The following is a 21,296-nucleotide window of genomic DNA, read 5'->3' on the forward strand; positions in this document are numbered from 1 at the left end:
AATAACATATTTTTATTAAAAAATATTATTAAATAATAAAAAATATTATTTTAATTTTAATAATATTTTTTAAAATATCACAATCCCTGTAATCACCTTAATATCAACATATAGATTGACGCTTATTATATATTATGGTATACTATATACATCCTCAGAATATATTGGGTGCGTGCGTGACTAATAACAAACAAGCAAAGACTTTGTTTTTGAACGTAACTTCAAATCCACTCTAATAAGCACATCGATCGATCGTGGATACAGAAATGCATAGCAATTCGTAGCTTAATTAGCCCAAAGCATTGAGATGCCATTATTCCAAATATGTTTATGCCTTTATGACATATTATTCTTCTATCTCCATGCCTGCCGCAAAATGTCTTTCATTAACTTTTATCGATCTATCAACTTTATTTCGTTGCCTTCTTGCTTGTTAGATATTGGTGCTTTGATTCTTCTCTGTAGCTACAGGCTGATGACACATGATTGAATACACATCTATATGCATGCTTAAATTTATGCTTCTAATAATATAATTCTTTTCTATGACTCTGTCTTCATATATGCTTATATACGTTAAAATAAACTATAAGCTTTATTCAGTCAGTTGTTGTTGCAAAAAAAAAAAAAAAAAAAGGTTTATTCCGTTACTTGGGAACTCCCTTTACTTTTTATTATATATATATAGAGATTCCGTTTGTTTTTCTTTAATTTTCGTACCAATTGCATGCAGTAGTAGTCAAATATATTAAAAGACAAGTGCCGAAATTTATGGTGTTTAGCATAAAGCTCACATCATCAGCATCAACAGACAACAATAATCTTCAAATATATATATATATATATATAGGGAAGTTCACAGATGATCATCCCACTAGGCTGAAATGCTTCTTAATATTATATATACAAATTATAATATATAACAATGTTTTATTTTATTTATATTTAATTTATTTTAATTTTAAACTCACTTATTTTAAAATTAATTATATTTTATTTAACCATAAATTTTATTGAATATATACAAATTTAAAAGATAAACAAAAAAATTTATTAATCACAATTTATTTTTTCTTTTTATGATTATATGATATCTATTAATATTATTTTTTCAATAAATACTTGTAATATATAATAATAGATAAAGACTCACATATATCTGTTTTCATATGAAGTTAATAGTTAAAAAATTTTAGATGATATTTAGTCAAACTTGTCAAATCATCTAACAGTTCTTAAATATCAACTTCACATGAAAACAACTGAATGTAAGTTTTCACCTATAATAATATAATAATACAATAAATATAAACTAATTAATAAAGTATTAAAATTTAAAAATGATAATTATTTTTATAAAAATAAAATAAAAGTACTTATAATAAAAAAATAAATTTTATATAATTATTTTGTTTTTAAATAAATATTAAAATATAAAATAAATATTATAAAATATATATTAAAATATTAAAATTAGCTATCAAAATTAACTATTAGTATAAAATATATATTAAAATATAAATATACATTTAAAATAAACTAAACCACCTATGTATTTATACACAAATATATTGGTGACTAATTTTAGTGACTAATTTTAATATACGAATAGCATTTTTGTATATATATATATAGGCAGATATTTTCTTTGTTCCACATGTACTAAGTTTCTTTTTGTTGAAGAAACATGAGTGTACGATCACTTGCAAGCAAGCAAGTTGCAGCCATATATGCATGCATCCAACTCGTTTACTTGCTTTAATTTGTGCTCGTGCGGATAAACCTTTGCAGCCATTTGAACCAATCAAACTTCACATGACTTGAAGTGTAGTACGACGTTGCTTTTACAAAGGGAATTCACATTTTCTTTCCTTTCAATGCTAGTGGATTCCTTTCAGCCAAAAAGAAGAAGAAGCTATAATCCACTTTGTGCCACTCAATGGATCAAGGAACATTGTAATCCATCGATTGCTGCAAGCAGAGTGCCGCGGATTTTGAATAAGTATAAAGAACTCTGTGTTCTTGTCGTTGCTTATACATGTTTGACTCTTAATCGATTTGACAATGCAAACAACAAACAAACAATAATTTGGATAGCAACTTGCAAATTTTAAACTAGCTAGAATCCTTTTACCTTACGGCATTGCTTAAACGGGGAATAAACATTGGAAAATACCAAGATACTAATATTTTTAGCGAAAACAAAAATATTAACCTAAATATGCATGATAAATATAAGGAAAAAATATTACTCCTCAACGTATAGGATTTTATGGCTACTAATTTATTATGGCAACCTAAATCTTGTTTAAGGATTATTTTTATTATTTAAAGAATAATTATATAGTATTATTATGTATTTATTTTTATTTTATAATATTTTACTAATTTAATTAAAAATATAGGATTATATATAATTATATTATTAAATATTAGGTTTTAGAAAAAAATTATTAATATATATATATATATATATATATATATATATAGAAAAAAAAAACAAAGGACCTAAGGCTACACTTATAAAAAGTAACAATGGTTACAATGTGGCTATGCTTTACAGGTGATGCAGTAGCGTTGAAAAGCGTAGCCTATTCTGGTAAAAATGGAAGCTGAAAAGCGTAGCCTTTAATTTGGTCCTGGACAGCATCACTTGAAAAGCGCACCCTATTCCCAAATGCCAAAAGCGTAGCCCTTGGTGCAAAAAAGCGTAGCCTTTGAGAATAGGCAACAGCCGAATAGGAATCACCCCCAAAAGCGTAGCCGTAGCCTAAGGCATCATTTTTTTTCACTTTTGGCTACACTTTTCAAGTGTACCTGAATGGGTGTTTTTCTTGTAGTGATTGTTAGACACCTTATTTTTATTTTTAGGTCTGCAGCGCCTTGCTTTCGCCTTTTGTTTTGCTAGTCTTCTTTTTTGAGCAATCTCTTCATTTTGAGCTTAGAGGATACCCATGATATCATCTTCTTCAACACTGCACAGGACTCCACTGCTATTTCCCATGCCCTCTTATTTTCTAGCATTTGCTCTTCCAATGTTGCACTCTGATTGTCACAGAAAGCCCCATCATTTTCATCTCCGGCTTTTCCTTTTTGAGTATCTCCAACTCCATCCCTCCTTGCACCATCATTGTCCAACATACCTTCGATTCAGCACGTCCATACAGCATCAAAGACCTTTAATTCATTAATTGCCCAGTTTCGATCTTCAGCTTCGCTTATGGTATTGTTCTTTCCATTTGAATCGTTATCCCCGTCGACATCCCCAAAGTTTCCTTCATCACTAAGATCCCCACTTCCACCATTTTCACCACCAACATCACCATCACCTTTATCCATCCCAAGTCCGATGTTTTTAGTCCCTACAAACCCTTTGAAACTTTCATCCTCCAACTCCACCAGAATCGCCGCTCCGTTGACATTCCCAACCACCATCCCGTCCCCCTACCCAGCATTCATCATCGGCTCCAACGCAGCACCACCATTAGCCACTACCACACAGTTATTGAAACCATGACTCCCACGGTTCAGCCCCAGATGGCCATGCTCGTGTGTCCTGGGACCAATTAGCGCCCCCTTCCCCAACAAACCTTCGTCCCATTGATGTACTATGGCTCAGCGTTAGGGTATTGAGCACCACGAGGTCTGGTTTCACAAGACCCGTACCGGCACCTAATTCGCCCGCTCCAACGCCCCTCAAGGTTGATCCTGATGGTAGAAATAGGCCCATTTGCAATGTGTGGCCCATATTAGGATGACTAGCATTCATGAGCCCTCTTTTCTTAATGCTAATGTTCATTTTTCACCCCCTTGTGGCATCCCCTAATCCCACATTTCAATTTGCCAAAAGCCCATGACACAGTTTCATCAGAATCTTCTCTATTTCTTATAATGGCTTCTCCCACAAAATTAGCACTTTCTTCATTAACATCATTATTTGATTTGTAGGTTACCAAATTAAGAGGATTCTGTTTTAAATTTTCATTAACTCACTCGTTCAAAATATCTTCTGAAATTACCATTTTGTCCTTATCTTCTTCACCACCTCGAGTCACTATCATCATCAGTTTTGCCGCCTAGTCTACACAATCCGGTAGATTTGTTCGCCCCACCGATATGACAGCCACCTTTAAACACTTCCCTGCGGTACTTGTCCATTGCTGTTCACAGCTTGTGTCCTCATTAGCCTTTTTATCCAACTTACAATCTATTCCATATGTTTCGCACCCCACCTCTTTCACCAAAACATCAAACTCGCTAATGCTTATTGTAATATGAATCCATTCGTTGATCACGTCCATAACACAGGTATCAGTTTGCACTCGTCCAACACTGAAGTAATTGCACGATTCCGTCATCGTATCACATCCAACTACTTCACCCCATTGACCTCCTATGGTTTTAAACGTTTCAACGGACCAATAGTAGTGTTTTGATCGTCTGACTTTCTCTGAGTTATCTTCAATTCATTCGTACTCGACATTCTCCTGTATTTCGCTTCCTCCACGAAAATCACTTTACCTCTTAGCCTCATCTTATTCATATCCCTTATAGCCTTCAAAACCCCTCCTTTTGTGGTGTAACATATGAACGCAAAAATGTATATTATCACTTTTTTGTTTTTGTGATAAAGATATATCATTTATACGTCCCGTCCAGTTGAACAATTGAAACAACTCTCTCTTCAATATATCTTTAGAAAAGTTATCCATAAAGATTGAGAAAGACTCATTCTCAAGTATTTGATACTCTTCTCAATTCCAAACTCTTGGATTTTTGTCTTGTTTCCTATGTCTACCCCTCCCAGTGTTTCCGCTCACGCTCTCTCACCTACTCTCTCTCTCTGTCTTATTATTATTATTATTAGTTGCCAAAAGACATAATTATTGGATTTAATAATACCCACTTGTGTTTATCACATAGATGACATTATTTGACTCTCATGAGGTTGTTTCCAAAATAGAGAGAAAACTTTTCTTGTGTTTTATCTTTTAGGTTCTTGGAATATATATAGAAAATTTTGTGTGGCAACTGCCAAAATGTGGGAGTCAGAAGGCTTTGATTCCTGCCATCCCAATTCCTACAATCCCACCCCACCCTCTCCTTTTTTTTTTTGTATGTTTGTGGGTATGTGTGAGTTCGATAATGGAGCCCAAAAGAAAAGAAATCCAACTAGTAGTATACACATAACACAAAAAGAGACCAAATATAGTTGGGTCATGTCTAAAAGAATAACCTTAACCAAGTTGGGTTGGTCTAGTGGTTAGCTCACTAGTCCGCTTAAGCAAGTGTCGGGGGTTCGAATCCCGCCTTGTGCATGCAGCAACCCATTGGCCAGCGGCAAACCCTTAAATGGAGCTCAGTACCGCGACGGATTAGTCCTTGACCTGCCGGGTTAGGGGATACCGTGGGAAACCAAAAAAAAAAGAATAACCTTAACACAAGTTAATATCAATGACAAAAAACTCACACACAAAAATACCTTTTACCCCAAAAAAAAAAAACCGTTATCAATACCCATACTCGATATTCTAATTTAAAAAGGACTCTAATTAAAATACTAATCATCTATTGCACCAAGTAGGATCGAGTCTTCAAGTCCCGTACCATATTTGCCAAAGATCTTCTAGCAGATCCACTGCTACCAGATTCGATTATGTACAACTACCTCCTCAAGTCTGAGAAATTCTTCTGTGGCCAGTAAAATAAAAATTTCTACTCTAATTGCGCATTGACCCCAAATAAAAAAAGTGGAGATGGGTAAGGCCCATAAAGGGAATTGGGCCGTGGGAAGGGGAGGTTGAGGTAGTGAGTGTTGGTTAGGGCAGTTTGGAGAAGGTGGGAGATATATAAGGGGGAGAAGACACAGTAAAGAGGTTAGGGCGTAATAGAAAATACAAGCCGTAGAAGAGGGCTCTCGCTGGCGCTTCGTGTTGGTGCGGTGTGGGGGAGAAGCAAACACTCTATCCATCCTTTACGACCAAGGATTCCCGGTAACCCTAACTCTTTCTATCTCTCAGATCGATTCCTTTTTCCACTCATGTTCTAGAACCTTCTTTTAACTCAGCATGTGATTTTCATTATATTTTTATTTTTGGTGTTGGTGTGTGGCATTGTAACGAATAGATGGATCGGTATCAGAAGGTGGAGAAGCCAAGGGCAGAAACGCCAATCGATGAAAACGAGATCCGTATCACAAGTCAGGGCAGGATGCGCAACTACATTACTTATGCCATGACCTTGCTTCAGGCACCTTTCTATTTATTCTTTCATTACCACAACTTACCCTGCCTTCTCAATTTTACGTGCTTGCTTTGTTCTATTCCTTGTATAAAATTAGAATTTTCTTCATATGAACTGCTGAATTGACACAACAAAAGAATCCTGCTTCGCTGCTACAACGCTTAACTAAGTCCTCTTTGGCAATAGCTTTGTTTTGTGACATACTTCTTTTTTAATTTTCAGAACCTGTTTTGGGAACACATTATATTGTAAGCATTTTTTAACCTAAATTAAATTTATGCACACCTATTAATTACGTGTGCAATTCAGGATATTTATACCATACTGCACGGGATATAGATGAAATACATGAAAGGGGTACAATATATTTTACAAACTATACATGTGAATAGTATAACATATTAAAAAAACATAATTGTTGAACAAAAAAATCAGAGACAATGATTCAAATGTTACCATGAGTTATTATTAACATTAAAAAAACACTTATGTGTTTGAATATTATGGAACTCCCCATTTATATTGGTATAGAAAAAACAAAAATAGAAGTGTCAAAACAAAATGAAAGTAAAAACTTGGGAAATTTATCTGGATGAATTTGACATGTTATGTATCCAGTGCTGTTGTGAGGACCATTTTGATCAGTTTTTTTTCTCAGATTATATTGTTTGCTTCTTCACAGGAAAAGGGTTCCAATGAAATTGTCTTCAAAGCAATGGGTAGAGCTATCAACAAAACTGTGACAATTGTGGAGTTGATCAAGGTTTGTTCCTTTTGTAATTGGCTGAGCTGGGCTATGTAATCTTCATACATGATATTTTGTTTTGTTCTGATGAGTCGTCCTCTATGTTTTCTTTTATTTATTTATTTTGGGTTTGCTTCTGTGGTTGGGGGTGATCAAATAATGCAGAGGAGAATTGTGGGTCTCCACCAGAATACACAAATTGGATCCACTGACATTACTGATACTTGGGAGCCCCTAGAGGAAGGCCTCCTTCCGTAAGTGCAGTTTCTGGATAGTATTTTAAACCTGAATGATTAAAGTGTTCAGCATTTCATTCAGGTTGTACTTTTTTTTCCACATATTTTATTTGATTATTTGATGTTGTCCATCATGCAGTTTGGAGACAACAAGACATGTATCAATGATAACAATAACCCTTTCTAAGAAGGAAATCAATACATCATCTGTGGGGTAAGTTGCCTTTTCCCACTTGCATTGTCATTAAGCAAAAAATTTTTACGTGCAAGAGGTGGTTGTGGTGGATGTGTACAAGACAACATCTTGGAAGTTCCTTGCTTTGACTATGGCTGGTCATGTACTTGGGTTTCATCAGCATGCAGAGGGCTTTTGGCACTTAACACAACTTATTATATTACTATTTTAATTGCCCTAAAAATAAGTTGCTTTATGCTTTTTCTCTTGGTTGTTAATAAGTTAGAGAATGTGTACTGATTATCTGCACTTCCTTAGCTGTTTCCAAGATTTCATGTATTGAAAGAGTTTTATTGTTATAAACTGTGAGTATTTGATATGATCTTTAATTTGTTTTGCCATTTTAGGTATCAGCCTCCATTACCAGCTGACCAGGTGAAGGCATCTGCTGATTTTGATTATGAAGGAGGTAGGTTCATATAACAATTGGTGTTTTGGAAAATGAATGTCTCTTTCTCCATCCATATAACCTTTGTGTTATGCAGAGAGTTCACCAAATGGCCGAATTCGAGGTCGTGGGGGCCGAGGAAGAGGAAGGGCCAGAGGTATGTATCCTGTTCTTGCATTCATTTTTATATTCAATGTCATGTTTATAATTAGAGGTTTATAGGTTTTGATATCTCTTGGATAAATCAATTGTAAATTGTAATGACCGAGCCCTTTAACTTAGTCCATTATATTTTCCTCATCTCAGTTTTGCATTTTCAATCTAAAGTTAATGCCTTGGATGTTATGTAAACATTTGAGAAAGTGGTGACAATATGGCATAGGGTATAGAGTTTTCAAGTACACATGAGTGCAACTTGATAATCGAGTTTTATGTGTTTCAATAACCTTTCATGTAACTTGTCCACAACCAGTTAATCACATTAAACGTTAGGGAAACTTGTCTGAATTTTTCTTTTAAAAAATATTTTGTTTGCAAGTTATGTGAACCGACCAGGTTAACAGAATGTTGATTCTATGGACATATTTGATATGGCTGTTGTGTTCTTTTCAGGTAATGGTTTTATTTCAGCTGATTATGAGGATGGAGGCTGGGATCGCAACATGGGAAATCCCAGGGGGGGAAGGGGCAGAGGAAGAGGAAGAGGACGTGGTTTCCGTGGTCGTGGAAGGGGAGGATACAATGGACCTCAGCTTGATATGCAGCAAGATGGTGGATACAACCAAGATGTACCTCCCCAAGGACGTGGTACTTAATCCCTATTGTTTCTTTTATTTTTATTTTTATTTTTTTCCCTTTATATTCTAAAATTATCAAGTTCATTGTTCTATGTATAAGATATCATCTATAATCTTCTTTCACATTCATCATTTAACTTTTTTATCCAAGGGTACACTGCAAGATACCCTCTTATACAGTGCCTTTTTTGTATAGACATGAGGAGATATAGCATTATATTATCCTGCAATGGTGGTTATTTTGATTTATAAGAGTTTCATGAAATACTTGATATGATATATTAGTATATTACATTTAAATCTTGCTACATGCTGCATTTGTCAAACTTGTGGTTATCATTCATCAGGATGTGGTGGTATGTGGACTATGTTCATCGCTGTATGAACTGAAGTTGTGTACTTATTATTGATTCCAGGATGAAAATCTAAATACTATTAAGAAAAGAGTACTTACCTAACCATGCGAAGTTTAGTTATGGAAATTTCTTTGTTGTAACTTGTTTGACGAATTCATGTTTTATGATTTAACAAGCTATGATGGATAAAATGAAATATGAATATGAGATAACAGACAATAAGCTGCTTGAAACTTCTTTATGATTATCTGATTAAATTTTATTGTAGGTCGTGGCCGTGGCAGGGGTGGTTATCGTGGAAGGGGTCGTGGCTTTAGATCCAATGGGCCAATCCAGGCAGCTGCTTGAGGCAGCCGATTGGCCACCTTCAGTGCACCGTTCATGATTTGATTGGAAGAATACCTTGTCCAATGTTATGTTTTGATTTTAACTTATTTCTTCAATTTTCCCCATTTCCCCTTTCTTTTTCTTTGGGGCCCAACGTACTTTAGGGCATTTTCTTACAGTTTCAGTAGACTTAGTTGGAGGCTGTTGCTTTATGAAGCAGCCTTCATGTTTTAGACCTAGGTTTAGATGCTTGAAAAGTTGTACCTCTGTTAAGGCCCTGAATCTCATTCTTTAATTTATATTTGCTAGAGATGTGTTTAAACTAAACTCTATTTTTGTTTATCTTACGCTGCAGTAGAGTGCATGATTTAGTCTTATCTGTAATGATAAAGTTTTCCCTTTGCAGAGGTGGTTAACGTGGCAGCTAGATATGTATGTCATAGACTCATAGTGATATGCAATTGTATATTGTGTCTACTGTTTATTAATATGCTATAGGTGATATTACATGACTAGATATTTCCTTAGAAACTTGCTCTACAGATGAGGCCTTGGGTGGCTTTGAATTATAGGATTGGAGCACTCTGTTTTCCAGCTGACACCAGGGAAATGAAAGTGCGGTGAAAGAGTGGAGAGGCAACAGCCAGTGCAATTTGAGCAAAATCAGTAACGCACATGTTGGAGGAACGTCAACATTTGTTTTCTTTTCTCTTCATAATTTCGTTCTTTATCACTCGAATTTGTACTTCTGCGTGTATTTATATTTTTATTGAACTCCCATCATTTTACCACATTTTAATGTGATGCCTTATATTTTTTATATCATGTAATGTCAGCTACTTATATAGAACATGGTTGTTGAGCCTCCGTATAATGTTTTTCTTTCAGAATCACATTATTTTTCTCACCGTTTTAGGCACCCTTTTATTGATATAATTATGAATATTTGCTCCCGACAATATCGACCCTTTTCTCTTGAAGTGATATCTACACCTACAAAATGGATAAAAAAATTTAATGTTTGTGAATATTCAAGTTGTGTAAAATGATACAATATAGATTATAGAAGGGTATTTATAAGTGTTAAGAGAATTGAAATAATAAAGACGTAATATCGTATAATAACTATTCAGATATGTTAAATAATGCTAAATTAATCTAATTGATGCTAATTATACTCTAACATTTCTTTTCAAACTCAAGTGACAATTTGGGTTTGAAACTTACTTGAAACAACTAAATAAAAAAATGCATAAACTGATAGAACGGATGCGGATGGAACTGTCTGAAGAATGCGCAAATAGAATTATTGGAAAGAAGCGCAGACAAAATTGGCAAACTGCTGAAAAGTGACAATAAGTAAGTAGTGGATGAGCTAATCGGTGAGGTCAGAAAAGCATCAAAGCATTAACAAAAGAAAAGGAAAAAAATGGCTAATCGGTGAGATCAGAAAAACATCAAAGCATTAACAAAAGAAAAGGAAAAAAAATGACACGGCAGAAAAGTATGGTAATTTTACTAGAAGAAAATCAACTTACTCTCATCAAAGAGGATTACATGACTTTGATACCATGTTAGAAAGGAGAGAGGGAACAATAGAAAAAATGTTTGTGAGTATTCAAGTTGTATAGAATAATACAATATAGAAGAATATTTATAGGTGCTAAGAGAATAATGCTATAATAAAGACGTAATATCCTATAATAAATATCTAGATATGTTAAATAATGCTAAATTAATCTAATTGATGCTAATTAGACTCTAACAATAATCATGTAATAAAATTAAATTAAAATTACCCCTAAGTAAAGATCAGAAGTTTACTAATTGAGAAACAATACGACGCGTCTCTATTACTTCTGTACCGTGAATATTTCTGTTTTACTTGACTAGTCATTTTTCAGCTGTCGGTTATTTGAATAACAAATACTTTGAATATAAGGTGAAAGGTCCCCCCCCCCCCCCCCCCTTTCCTTTTTTCTCTTCCCTCAAACGAAATGAATATGATGACGTTTATTATATAACCATTGCTTTTTTTTTTTTTTTTAAAAATTAGGCTTACTTTGGAAATGAAGTATTTGAGATATTGTTGAAACAAAAGCTTTATGCAGTGATGAATCATATAAGTCCTTAGAACGATAGTAATGTATAATTTTATTTTATTTTTTTGGACATACACACTCACCCACACTATACCGATCCTGGGTACAACTTGATGAGAGGCATACAAATTCTCCATCTGTGCCAAGCCTCAGCTGCATAATTAAAACTGTTAAGAATCCTGAGAAGGAGCATACGAACTACGGAGAAAGAAAGTAAATTATGCGGAATGACACATAGAAGATTTTTCTAGTTTCAAGTTTCAACAAGCGTAAGTTTTAATTTAATAAATATATAAAATTGAGTTCTGACTTCACGAGAAGTATAGACGCGTTTTAGTTATTAGTATTACAACTTGCATGTACATAACTAAGGTCCGTTTTTATTTAATCTGTAAATAGTATTTCTAACACATACCTACCATAAGTGTAAAAATTAAAAAAAAAAAATCTGTGATATAGAATCTTGTTAGCAGTCATTTCATGTTTGTTGTAGGTCCCATGATGAGCTTGCTATGAGCTTTGAGGACGCTTGACGGTGCTGCCAATAGGGCTCGTAGCATGCATAGGCTTGAGTATATTATTATTTAATAAACGGTGATAAACTAAATGAATGTCAAATATATATCCTCCATGTGTTTTCAGAATGAATCAACGGTGATTATTATATATTTTGCTTTTGCTAAAAGACAATTGACAATCTATATAGCCAAAAAATGTGACATGTGCATGTAACTGAATTAAAACGACACTAGCAAGCATTTGCATGTGACACATTATGTTTATGATCTAAGACCATTTGTTCTGTCATTTTATCCACAAATAGCACACAATATGTGAACGATTGAAAAATATATTTACACTGTTAAACAAATAAATATATTAGAAGAAGCAAATGGGGGTGTGGGGTTTTGATCCATTCACGGCTCTAATGTTGGGATGTGCATGTGAGGTGCCAAGGGAAGAGAACGTGAGAATTATTGAATGATGTTCAGAACCTCTGAGGCTTTTACAGATTATTAAATTAGATTAAAAAATGTTCCATGAGTTCTCTACTACTGCAGGGCTCACATGTGCAAGGGTAATCCTTGGTGAGTTTGGTCCCTTATTTAAGGACAATTCTTTTCTGCTTGGAAATGGCACTAAGGGGTGGTGGGAGAAGGATAACAATGGCAAAATTTATTCTTGTTTTGGCCACCTTCATTGGATTATGCAGTTTCACATATGCTTTCTCAGCTTCAAGTTGGACCAATGCCCATGCCACCTTCTATGGGGGTAGTGATGCCTCAGGAACTATGGGTAAGCAACGTATATACATAGCTTTTTCTAATAAGAGGGTGATATTAATGATGCATGAATGCAGGAGGAGCATGTGGGTATGGGAATCTGTATGCAACTGGGTATGGGACGAGAACTGCGGCTTTGAGCACAGCCTTGTTCAATGATGGAGCCTCATGCGGAGAATGCTACAAGATCATCTGTGATTACAAAGCAGACTCAAGATGGTGCATCAAAGGAAGATCAGTCACCATAACCGCCACAAACTTTTGCCCTCCTAACTTTGATCTTCCCAATAACAATGGAGGGTGGTGCAACCCACCTCTGAAGCACTTTGATATGGCTCAACCAGCATGGGAAAAGATTGGCATCTACAGAGGAGGCATCGTCCCCGTCCTGTTCCAAAGGTATCCACACTTTGTAATTTGATTAATGAGGATATATATGGATGCATGATGTATGATCCTAATTAAGATATGATGGTGCAGGGTGCCATGCAAGAAGCATGGAGGGGTTAGATTCAGCATAAATGGGAGAGACTACTTTGAGTTAGTGTTGATAAGCAATGTGGGAGGTGCTGGATCCATCCAATCAGTGTCCATAAAGGGATCAAAAAGTGGGTGGATGGCTATGTCAAGAAACTGGGGTGCTAACTGGCAATCCAATGCATATTTGAATGGCCAATCTTTGTCATTCAGGGTCACTACTACTGATGGAGAAACTAAGCTTTTCAATGACATTGTTCCATCTAACTGGGGATTTGGCCAAACTTTCTCTAGCCCTGTTCAGTTCTCATAAGAATCTTCACATTTATTTTTACCATAACCAGAGCGGCTGAGGCGTGCTTAATTATTTTATTGGAGCAGCCCGCCATCTTCTTCTTCTTAATTTGGTGGATTATTGTTTCCAATAAGCATGCATATTGATGTAATTTCAACTTGTTTAAATTTATACCATAAATTGTTCTAATATGAATCAATACTCTTTCTTTGTACCTCTGTTGGGGCATGTTCATTTTTCACTCTTGTCTATCATTATTTAAATGGTTTTTTTTCCTTTGAACATCTTTCTAGTATTTCAATAAATGAAGTTAAGAATAATGATGATTAGAAGAGTTTCCACCAATGGTGCATCGATGAAAATTCCAATGATGCAGATCGATGCTGTAAAGAATCTATGTCATTTACATATGAAAATGATTATGATTGAGAGTCACGACATGATGTGCTGGCCTGTCACAATCACTCTCACACTCACACATTCATATAAATATGAGATTTTCATTTCATGGTATAACCTATTTGAAACTCTTGATAAGTTGTCCCAATTGCCTATACATAAATCTCAAAACTCATAATAATGTAATTTACACATCAAATTTAACTCTTGATAACGCTGAGATATTTCATATGCATATGCTTCATCATTAGATTTAGATGTGAAAAATGAATAACATTCCTTAACTAATTAATTTTAGAATGCTATTGATTGAAGTCAATATTAAACCATCCCACATCCAATTCCAACCAATGACCTCTTTTAGTAATATCTTTACTTGTAGGGGAATCGATGACAAACAAGTAATGTCAAGAATATGTAATTAATTTTTCACCACAAATAAATGATTAATAAAGAAAACAAATGAAAGCAATTAGACAACTACTGTATAAGAAGAAGTCAAGAAGCATATATATATCTTTTGTACAAACTAACTAACCTGCGTGGGTTCAAAAACTAAATTAAAGTACGCACTACGCACGTACCAAATGCATCTATTGTTTTATTCAACAACAGAAGATGCTTTGATAACACTGCTCCACTAACTGCTTCATATTCCCTTAACAACTCCATCTTCATTGCCTTCCCTATAAATGAATAAGCATTCCCCCCATTGTTCCTCAAAACTAAGGTTGAATTCTCTGATTAGGAATATCAAATATGGCAACAGTAATTGCCTTAGTGGTGATGACCATAATGGTGTCCTTCACTTTTGTAGCAAGTGCACTAAGTGTGGATTACTATGAACACACATGTCCTCAGGTAGAGTCCATTGTTTCGGGTGCTGTGTATAAAGCAGCCATGAATGATATAACTGTCCCGGCTGCTCTACTTCGGATGCATTTTCATGATTGCTTCATAAGGGTATGCAACTTTTATTCCTTGTGCATATAATAGGCCTTGTTCTTCTAAGTTCCAACATTGTTACAATGTTGCTTTTCCTTGTTAAAGGGGTGTGATGGGTCTGTTCTACTGGAATCAAAAGGAAATAATAAAGCAGAAAAGGATGGACCACCCAACATCTCATTGCATGCATTCTATGTCATTGATAACGCCAAGAAAGCAATTGAAGCCGTATGTCCCGGAGTCGTATCTTGTGCTGATATTTTGGCTCTGGCCGCAAGGGATGCTGTTCATCTGGTCTGATTTCCACTCTCTAACAAGTAACAATATAATTATATTCACAATTGTTGACTTGAATTGACTTTGTATTTTTTAGTCTGGAGGACCCTATTGGGAAGTGCCTAAAGGAAGAAAAGATGGAAGGATATCAAAGGCCATTGAAACAAGACAGTTGCCAGCTCCAACCTTCAATATATCCCAATTACAACAAAGCTTCTCTCAGAGAGGCCTTTCCTTGGAAGATCTTGTAGCCCTCTCAGGTGGCCACACTCTGGGTTTTGCTCACTGCTCCTCTTTCCAAAACAGGATTCACAACTTCAGCCCCAACAAAGACATTGACCCTTCCTTGAACCCATCATTTGCCACCAACCTCAGAACCATATGTCCCTTTCACAACAAGGCAAACAATGCAGGTTCCCCATTGGACTCAACCAACACCGTCTTTGACAATGCTTATTACAAGCTCATCCTCCAAGGCAAGACTGTTTTCTCTTCCGATCAAGCACTTCTCACTCACCCCAAAACCAAATCCTTGGTTTCAAAGTTTGCTAATGCCAAAAAGGACTTTGAACACGCATTCGTCAAGTCCATGATCAAAATGAGCAGCATCACCGGTGCTGGACAAGAAATCAGGCTCCATTGTAAACACGTTAGATGATCCTGTATTTGTATGTCTTATGGTTTCTTAAGAAATTGAAGACACGAGGGAGACACAATAATTGCTATAGCTTTTCATAATGAAGGTTTGGTTCTTGATTCTGACTTGTGAATATTGTTAAAACAATAATCATAGTGCTTAAGCTGTTCGAGATTATATTTGTTTAGTTTTGTTGTTCTTAAATCGATAAACCGGGCTGTTGTGGAATGTGGAGTGTTATTTCTCCATGATCCAAATACGCCTGTATATATTGGCTTGTAACATTTCTCCATTATCATCTTCACATATTGAGAAGTTGAGCGGCCAATCAAGGTTAATTAAATGTTGAAGTTTAAAAGTTAATGTACATTAGTAAAATGTTCAAAATTATGAATCACACAATATATTTGATAAAGAACCTTGCTTATTATATGATTCTGTTCTATCAGGCGAGTTCATTTGAAGACACCTATTCTTTAAACTATCTAACAGTTCACAATGTCTTCATTGGAGTAACCACCTTAGAATTAAGGGGTACACAAATTTCTCCATACATATCCTAACATTTGGAGTTACTCTCGATGTGAAACTAGCCAGGATATTTCTTAACAACTATTTCTATCACATGAAGATGGATAACAAGAATATGCCACAACCATTAAACAACTATTTTGAAACTCTGAAATATTTAAGAAGCTCATGCAGCAGTGGCACTCGAGTTTCGATCGCTAGATTTGTTTTTGCGGCCCCAAACAGGATTGGACACAATAAGCTGATGCGGCACAAGCCGTTTCTCACGCTTCGTGAGCTTGCGGAAATTGTGAACCTTCAACCTCGCAATCTTCGCCTCTTCTTCAGCGGTTATTTCTCTTACTACAACTGTTAGCCTGCATTCCGGTTTGACTTTGATGCCGGCTCTTCCTTTGGAATGGTAAGAAACTTTCTTCCGGAATAATCCTTTTCCAACAAACGCTTCGGCTGCAAGAAATATGAAACAGCATCAGCACGGATTTAAACAAAGTGGCTAAACAAATTAAGTTACACAATTGCAAAATTTGAAGCGTTACCAACAATGAGGCGCTCTGCATCCAATCCATGATTATTTACGGCATTTCCTTGGGCTTGAGTAATACCCTGCAGTGCTTATAACTTTAAAACATAAGTTTCCAATTCTGCAATTCCCAGCACAGATCATGGAAAAGGAGGAACAATCCCATAGAATTAGATAATGGTAATATTAAGGGGAAGAAGTGATGAAATTTTGGGAGCTGAAATATATGTAGGAAACAAACTACAAGTGCAGTGCATAATAATAATAATAATAATAAAGGCAGCTCTGTAGACAAGCATCTCGTGTTAATGCAGGATCCTAGAAAGGCCGCACCAAAAGGGCGTAATGTAGGCAGCCTAACCTGATAATTACATAAGTAGCCAATTCCACGGCTTGAACCTGTGACCTTGAGGCCACACGGAAACAACTCAACAACAACAACAATAAGGCCCTTGAAATTGTGGACCGAAGTGGAGGAGAAAAAATTGAACAATCCAGAAAGCCAAAAGAATGTAGAAAATGATAGAGAAGGACATAAGGTAGCTAGAGAGAAAGCACAACAACATTGAAAGTATCTGAAGGTAAGAAAGAAGTTGATCTTTATGGTCTATTTTGTGAATGAATGAATCTGTGACTTTAGAGAGTTGCAGATATATTGCTAAGATACAAGGCTTAATGACCAACTACACCAACAGCTGAACTTGTTCTAAGTAAATACGAACTCTTGGTTAGAAACCAATGAGGACAGATAAATCAACAGCCTAGCCTTGATGCTGTATGGTGCTCTAGAAAAAGCAATTGAATACTCTTAGTTTTGTCTACACACAGAAATGAAAATACAATGTAATACCACTTATTACCTGATATACAGTTCTTGAAGCTCGCTTTACTGTCACTTGCAATTGCAGCAATGCATCTTTAACCAGCATACCACGAACCAAAGCAGCAACCAAGTTGACCTTCTTAGGACTCTGAGAAAGCACGTTGAAAAATAAGGTAATCAGTCATATATGCTAACTGGACCACAGAAAAACAGAAACCCAGAAATTATGATCATGTTTCCATAGCATTCAATCCAAGGGTGGCTTTTCATTGACCAGAAAATTATGCTGACTGAAGAAACACAGAAAGTTTCTCAAAAAGTAGGCAGAGGCACCATTTGACTTGGTGACCTGGTATTCTCTATGGGCACGTTCAGAGATGCTCAACCAATAGCTCAGGATGAAACAGATCATGTTATACTTTTCAGTTTTCAAACTATTGCTATGCTGCAGTCTGAACTAGCTAACATTGTATTTTAAGCAGTTACTTCAGAATGACCCATATTAACAGGGGAAAAAAATTATATCCATAAGCAATTCACGATATATTGGCAATTTGGCATTGACAAAATCACTGCAGCACCAAATGTTATGCTGTTAAAACTGAATTATCCATAATAATATAACAATAATTGTGAATGGCATGAAAGGCATTTCATAGTTAGTGCAAGCATTTGAGTTGAGTTGAATTTGTGTATCATATCGTCAAGCATGAAGTGCCCAATGGTTATAAGGCATTTCAAAAGTTCAGGAATCTTCGAAAATCTTACTTCAAGATAAAATGGAAATAATGATTATAAAGAATATTACATACAAAAACTGATAAATCGAGGTAGAAATGAATACAGTCAGCACAATGGCAGTGACTGAACCTTGTTAAGCAGGAACAATTTCCTTGTCTAAATCATAATAATTTTGTTAAAAGCACCTTTCAGGATGAAAGATTGATGTTTTAATAGGAGTTTCTCTCTGACGTTTTTAGACACAAGAAACCTGCGCTTCAATCATATTTATTGTTTTTTTTTCTCTCTTGTAAGAAGCATCTCTTAGTCCTCTCATTTTCTGTTAGACTACTTCATAATAGGGTTGTCTTAATAAAGGGGTTCCTTTGTTGTTGCTTTTGGAAGAAGTACCATTTTCAAAACAGAGTCAGAGGCAGAAGTAGAAATCATAGACATGCTTTTTATTAAAATGAAATGGAATTAAACTATTTGAATGATAAGTACTCTTTAGCATAAATTAAAGAAAACCAATGAAATCAAAAGATTTGTGTCATGTCCATAATGTAAATTGAGCAATTACTTAAGAAATACAAGATAACAGAATTACACAAGAGGAAAAAACAAACCTGCTTTATTTTTGACATTACTGCTTGAACTCTTTCTTTCTTAACAGGTGTCTGCTTCTGGTCTTGAGCTTCTTTGCTACCCAAAAAGGAAGTTAAGGCTAACGGGGAGGAAGTTGGTGTTTGTTCCAGATCTGATGACTTAGAAAGCAAACAGGTAGAACCCGAAATTCCCTAAAACAAAAGAACCGTGTAAACTCCAACTATCTGTCAATAGAGTTTAAGTAGAGAGCTTATAACGTGATATGATCAGTCACAATGTAAATCAAAACCTGGTATTGGAAAGAGTGATAAACAGGGCTACGACTTGAAATTGAGGGCAATAGTATTGTTCTTGCTGTCAACGTCGTCAGACCCTTACCTACAATGTACAGAAATAGGTTTTCTAAAGTATTTAATAAAACCTAAAAAAATAAGAGTAAAGCATGAGCAACTTCACATAGTTTGCAAGAAGGAAATAGTTAAAAACATAAATCACCAACCTTGGGGAGATGAGGTGGTAGCAGAGTGTGCAATTTGACGAAAAACTGGCAAGAAATGCCTTTGCCACTGGACCATGATTACAATGCACTCTTTCTGTAAAGTACAACCACAATATGAATAGGTTGTTTAAGGAAATTAAAAAACGAAGCAAATTTATCAAATGTCATACAAAGTTTAGGATCACAAGAACAATATTCAAATCAACTATTTTTTCCAAGGTTGCAAGAACCGGACCGGTCAATGAACCGGTAAGGCAACTGGTTCAATGGTCCGACCGGGGTTCAACCGGTTTAATAAATATTAAATAAAATTATTAAAAATTAATATATGTAATGCTTGATCACTATCTAGTTGTTCTATCTTCAAAAATAAAAATTTCTAATTAGCAACAACTACAATTGACAAACACAAATTTACACAGATTAAATACAGTTACAGCCAATGACTAAATATTGATTGTTAACAGATTTAGAGAAAATTTCTAATCACATCAAGAAGCCAACAATACATGCAGCACCAAAAGTTCAAAACAGAAAATTATCAATTACATAAGGCATCAAAAGTTCAGAAAACAAATTCAGAAGTCAGAATCTATACAATTAGACAATTAAATCAACAATTAACAATCAACAAAATTAATAAGTACCACAAAAAATTAACAGAATTATTTTAAAAGAGAAGGCGAGCTCGGCGATGACAACGTCGCGGTGGGGGCTGCGGTGGTCAAACCCGTCGCTGCGGTGGCAATCCGAAAGGGGATGGATCCAAGATGGGAAAAAATTCGAATTTTTGAATTGAGAAAAAAGGAAAAAGGTATTTTAAAAAGAATAGAAAAAGAGGATACCTGATAGGTAGAGCGAGAGGTGGAAGCACCGCAAAGAAGAGAGGAGAGGCTGAAGAGAGGAAAGGAGAGGCGACGGAAGAGGGGAAGTGAGCTCAGGCACAGAGGGGATCGAAGACAGAGGCTTGATGCACAAGAGAGAAAGGGATCGACGATGAAGACAGAGACACGATTTCAGGGTGGCCGACGACGACGAAGACAGAGGCGGCGACGCCAACAGCAGCTCCGAGCAGACCTGGCGACGCGAGGTGAAGGGATCCAGGAGGAGAGGATCGCGACGGCGGAGCTCGACGCTGGATGAGGAGAAGAGTTCGTCGGCGACGGCGGCGCTGGCCGTTGGCTGCTGCTGCTGGCTGGCTGGGAAAGAGAGAGGCTGCTAGGGTTCCGTCTTAGAGCAAATAAGACGTAGTGAAGTAGTTCTTTAAATTGTTGAAACCATTGAAGCCTTAGAGCAAATACAGAAGTAGTGAAGCAAATTCAGTCTGAATAAAAAGATTTTTTACATAAACTATTAAATATATAATTATTTATGTACTTTTGCCTAATAACTTAAATTTTAGAGATACGTAATTTAATAACAAATATTTTGAATATTTTTAGTTACTAACTCAAGGTTAATTCACTTAATTATAAATACATCATCAGAAAACTTAAAACTATTATATATATATATATATATATATATATATATATATATTCACTTGATATTTTATAACAATAATAACAGATAAATCAAATGAGAATCATGTCTACAGAAAAAATACTTGATATTTTACTTTGAACAAAAAAAATCAGTTACAAAAAATATCAAATAATTAGTTATTGACCGAATCAATTTGGTTTTTATTGAAAAATTGATTAAAAATTAATGGCTAATTCGATTTTCAAAACTTTGAGAATAATTCATATATGACAAAAACATTCCTAGAAATTGTATTCTTAGTAACGATATTGCTGGAAATAAAAATCAAGAAGGCATATTTACCTTTTTATCCCTCTTTATTTAAGCCATAT

General features: G+C 35.3%; 4 protein-coding genes across 4 annotated transcripts; 3 read left to right on the forward strand and 1 right to left on the reverse strand.

Annotated features, from left to right (window-relative positions):
* The first annotated feature begins 5,538 nt into the window (after positions 1-5,538).
* On the forward strand, positions 5,539-9,654 carry LOC112754974 (uncharacterized). The gene is made up of 9 exons (XM_025802820.3): positions 5,539-5,993; positions 6,127-6,249; positions 6,926-7,006; positions 7,154-7,242; positions 7,364-7,438; positions 7,807-7,868; positions 7,945-8,004; positions 8,460-8,654; positions 9,269-9,654. Exons 2-9 carry the CDS (start codon positions 6,127-6,129, stop codon positions 9,346-9,348), a joined length of 765 nt encoding a protein of 254 aa, XP_025658605.1. The 5' UTR covers positions 5,539-5,993; the 3' UTR covers positions 9,349-9,654.
* A 2,677-nt stretch (positions 9,655-12,331) lies between these two features.
* Positions 12,332-13,700, forward strand: LOC112758688 (expansin-A11). Its single transcript, XM_025807406.3, has 3 exons — positions 12,332-12,725; positions 12,790-13,111; positions 13,193-13,700. Exons 1-3 carry the CDS (start codon positions 12,563-12,565, stop codon positions 13,500-13,502), a joined length of 795 nt encoding a protein of 264 aa, XP_025663191.1. The 5' UTR covers positions 12,332-12,562; the 3' UTR covers positions 13,503-13,700.
* An 867-nt stretch (positions 13,701-14,567) lies between these two features.
* LOC112754578 (peroxidase 64) lies at positions 14,568-16,104 on the forward strand. The gene is made up of 3 exons (XM_025802254.3): positions 14,568-14,846; positions 14,934-15,122; positions 15,202-16,104. The coding sequence occupies exons 1-3, from the start codon at positions 14,643-14,645 to the stop codon at positions 15,760-15,762; spliced, it is 954 nt and encodes a 317-aa protein (XP_025658039.1). The 5' UTR covers positions 14,568-14,642; the 3' UTR covers positions 15,763-16,104.
* Positions 16,105-16,147: 43 nt separating this feature from the next.
* Positions 16,148-20,922, reverse strand: LOC112754580 (uncharacterized). The gene is made up of 7 exons (XM_025802255.2): positions 20,286-20,922; positions 19,441-19,534; positions 19,231-19,319; positions 18,962-19,132; positions 17,653-17,763; positions 16,809-16,875; positions 16,148-16,719 (listed from the first exon to the last, which is right to left on the reverse strand). Exons 2-7 carry the CDS (start codon positions 19,514-19,516, stop codon positions 16,439-16,441), a joined length of 795 nt encoding a protein of 264 aa, XP_025658040.1. The 5' UTR covers positions 19,517-19,534; positions 20,286-20,922; the 3' UTR covers positions 16,148-16,438.
* Between the last annotated feature and the right edge of the window lie 374 nt (positions 20,923-21,296).

This window comes from Arachis hypogaea, chromosome 16 (assembly GCF_003086295.3).
Source record: "Arachis hypogaea cultivar Tifrunner chromosome 16, arahy.Tifrunner.gnm2.J5K5, whole genome shotgun sequence".
Taxonomy (NCBI): Eukaryota; Viridiplantae; Streptophyta; class Magnoliopsida; order Fabales; family Fabaceae; genus Arachis; species Arachis hypogaea.

Excerpts from the sequence above, each read along its gene's own strand:
- LOC112754974 (XM_025802820.3), top strand. The coding sequence starts at position 6,127 with ATGGATCGGTATCAGAAGGTGGAGAAGCCAAGGGCAGAAACGCCAATC. Across the intron at positions 7,007-7,153 it reads CAATTGTGGAGTTGATCAAG|AGGAGAATTGTGGGTCTCCA; the intron begins GTTTGTTCCTTT and ends CAAATAATGCAG. Across the intron at positions 8,655-9,268 it reads TGTACCTCCCCAAGGACGTG|GTCGTGGCCGTGGCAGGGGT; the intron begins GTACTTAATCCC and ends ATTTTATTGTAG.
- LOC112758688 (XM_025807406.3), top strand. The coding sequence starts at position 12,563 with ATGGCACTAAGGGGTGGTGGGAGAAGGATAACAATGGCAAAATTTATT. Across the intron at positions 12,726-12,789 it reads TGATGCCTCAGGAACTATGG|GAGGAGCATGTGGGTATGGG; the intron begins GTAAGCAACGTA and ends GCATGAATGCAG. Across the intron at positions 13,112-13,192 it reads GTCCCCGTCCTGTTCCAAAG|GGTGCCATGCAAGAAGCATG; the intron begins GTATCCACACTT and ends ATGATGGTGCAG.
- LOC112754578 (XM_025802254.3), top strand. The coding sequence starts at position 14,643 with ATGGCAACAGTAATTGCCTTAGTGGTGATGACCATAATGGTGTCCTTC. Across the intron at positions 14,847-14,933 it reads TTCATGATTGCTTCATAAGG|GGGTGTGATGGGTCTGTTCT; the intron begins GTATGCAACTTT and ends TCCTTGTTAAAG. Across the intron at positions 15,123-15,201 it reads CAAGGGATGCTGTTCATCTG|TCTGGAGGACCCTATTGGGA; the intron begins GTCTGATTTCCA and ends TGTATTTTTTAG.
- LOC112754580 (XM_025802255.2), bottom strand. The coding sequence starts at position 19,516 with ATGGTCCAGTGGCAAAGGCATTTCTTGCCAGTTTTTCGTCAAATTGCA. Across the intron at positions 17,764-18,961 it reads TAATGTCAAAAATAAAGCAG|AGTCCTAAGAAGGTCAACTT; the intron begins GTTTGTTTTTTC and ends GTGCTTTCTCAG. Across the intron at positions 16,720-16,808 it reads TGCAGAGCGCCTCATTGTTG|CCGAAGCGTTTGTTGGAAAA; the intron begins GTAACGCTTCAA and ends TATTTCTTGCAG.